General features: G+C 36.1%; 1 protein-coding gene across 1 annotated transcript in view; it reads left to right on the plus strand.

Moving 5' to 3' along the window:
- LOC106877485 (intermembrane lipid transfer protein VPS13D) overlaps positions 1-2,618 on the plus strand; it is a 177,964-nt gene that overhangs the window by 132,476 nt on the left and 42,870 nt on the right. Inside the window, exons 60-61 of the mRNA XM_052966707.1 lie at positions 448-629; positions 1,310-1,433. Coding sequence (XP_052822667.1) covers positions 448-629; positions 1,310-1,433 — 306 coding nt within the window. The remainder of the gene's footprint in view (positions 1-447; positions 630-1,309; positions 1,434-2,618) is intronic.

Consider the following 2,618-nt stretch of genomic DNA (forward strand, 5'->3'; position numbering starts at 1 on the left):
ATACATAAACATACATGAGACATCATGCTGTACTTCATCACATCTTGAGATCATTTATACCAACGAAATGTACCTCTTATGATATGCGTACATTTCAGAGCATTATTCTTTACTTTATTAATCAATTTATCCTTAGAGAAGAGTATGTGGTACAGTTCCACCGTACAGAGCGAACAATACTTTCTTCCTCTCTCATATGGCATTAATCTAGCTATTATAGACCATTCTAATGAATACTGTTTATTACTATCCTCTGGAAAAAAATTATTATATATATATATACACACACACACACACACACACACACAAGACTGATAATTATTAATTCAATAAGAATAACCATATTTCCATTTGTATTAATCAAAATTAGTGTAAATAAATGCTGTAAAGGTGAGGCAGGAGTATTGGAATGATCATAGAAATAAGGAATTTTATTTCTTTTTCCAGGACCCAAAACAACAGCTGAAAAATTCTTTGATTGCTCCCCCAAAGAGTTCAATGCCATTTCATTGGCCTCGTGTTGATTTTGATCCACTTCTTTGTGTGAAGGTTCTTGATGACTCTAAGGTCTTTTGCTGGTCTGGAGGTTTTAGGATTGATAAAGTGGATTCCTTTCATATTAACATAAGGTAAAAACTTCTTGTTCACCTTTCATTCTATAAAATAAAATTTAAAAAACGAAAAAAAAAATGAAGAGAGATAGATAACATCCAGGCGCAGGAGTGGCTGCGTGGTAAGTAGCTTGCCTACGAACCACATGGTTCCGGGTTCATTCCCACTGCGTGGCACCTTGGGCAAGTGTCTTCTACTATAGCCTCGGGCCGACCAAAGCCTGGTGAGTGGATTTGGTAGACGGAAACTGAAAGAAGCCCGTCGTATATATGTACATATATATATATATATATATATATATATATATATATATATATATATATATATATATATAGATATGTGTGTGTGTTTGTATGTCTGTGTTTGTCCCCCCCCAGCATCGCTTGACAACCGATGCTGGTGTGTTTACGTTCCCGTAACTTAGCGGTTTGGCAGAAGAGACCGATAGAATAAGTACTAGGCTTACAAAGAATAAGTCCTGGGGTTGATTTGCTCGACTAAAGGCGGTGCTCCAGCATGGCCGCAGTCAATTGACTGAAACAAGTAAAAGAGAGAACGAGAGAGTGTTTAGTCCATTAAATTTTACCCCTTGCATAAAGAATAGTCATTGATGATTATTTATTGATATGTCTAAATATTCTCTGTCCTGTAAGTTGTATTTCTTTGATTAATATCCTGCTGTTGACTTTTGTTCTAGAGATGAACATGGCAATTCCTTACTGCTGAAAGTAGAAGTCATTCTTTTAGGGCCTACGCTTCATGTGCTGTTCTACAACTCTGATGATATGCCACCACCTTTCCGGATTGATAATTACTCATTAGTAAGTCCTTATCAAATTTTTTTCTATTTGCAAAATATATCTACCTTCAGCATCATTTCTTTTACAAAATTTTACTCCTATTCTCAGTATACAAATCCCCCCCCCCTCCCTCTCAGCTTGAAATATCACTTAAATGTTTCTTCCTTAATATATAAATGTGTTCTCAGTAATTATTAACTCAGCTAATAATGTCACCCATATATATAACAAATACATGAGCTACAAGAAGCTGACTTGATGGGTATCAGCCTTCCGCGCATTGTGTTGTTTTATTTATTTATTTTGTGCATACTAGCATTGATGTTGCACAACATTGAAACTCCTTTTATAAAGGGAGTTCCATAGGAGATACAGCATATAAGTGACTGGCGCACTGTATATTTGTTGATGGTTTGTTTGCTTTGATATATGGATAAACTTCGTGCATTTTTTATGACTTATTCAGAGAAGAAAGGCTTCCAAGACTAGTAATAAGAAAGGATGATGTTATCTTCAGCATAGAGACCTAGACTGAATACTTTAGAGTAGACTCTGCTACAGGCACCCAAGGACCAACTGGTGGTGTTACATTTAGGCAATGGATTAAGTCTATCATCACCCAACAACAGGAATGGTCCTTTTGATTGGTTTCCATGATTTCCATCTGCTAAGTTTCACTTGCAATGCTTTGGCCAACTCAAGGCTTTGTTAGAAGATATTCTGTCAGGATGCCATTCAATGGAGCGGATCTAAAGTCATGAGGAACAAAGCAAACTTCTTAGCCTGGTGAAGACAGGAATGGCTGTATGGTTGATTTTCCTAGATTAGTATGTGGAAAAGAGAAAAAGAAAATTTGATGCTCTACTAACTGAACTAGATTTGTAGTTATTTTGACTTGCTAGAAATACCAGCTAAATCTCTCTCAACTCATCTTAAACAATGGAAGCATATATTGGATAATGTATTGTTTGAACAAAAGGCAATGGTCACTGCTAGTATGCCTTTGATCACAGGTCTTCTTGATCAGGGCTGACCTGTGGCTGAAATGAGTTTTCCATGACACCCCACCAATCCAATGTGGGATATTCATAGAAATTAACAGGATCTGTTTCTTTCATAATTTATAAAGCTTCAGTATTTTAGTTAATGTAAGGTTGGTTTTCTTTTTTTTTTTTTGCCTCTCCCTCTCTCTCTCTCTCTCTCTCT

The sequence above is a fragment of the Octopus bimaculoides genome, chromosome 3 (assembly GCF_001194135.2).
Source record: "Octopus bimaculoides isolate UCB-OBI-ISO-001 chromosome 3, ASM119413v2, whole genome shotgun sequence".
Lineage (NCBI taxonomy): Eukaryota > Metazoa > Mollusca > Cephalopoda > Octopoda > Octopodidae > Octopus > Octopus bimaculoides.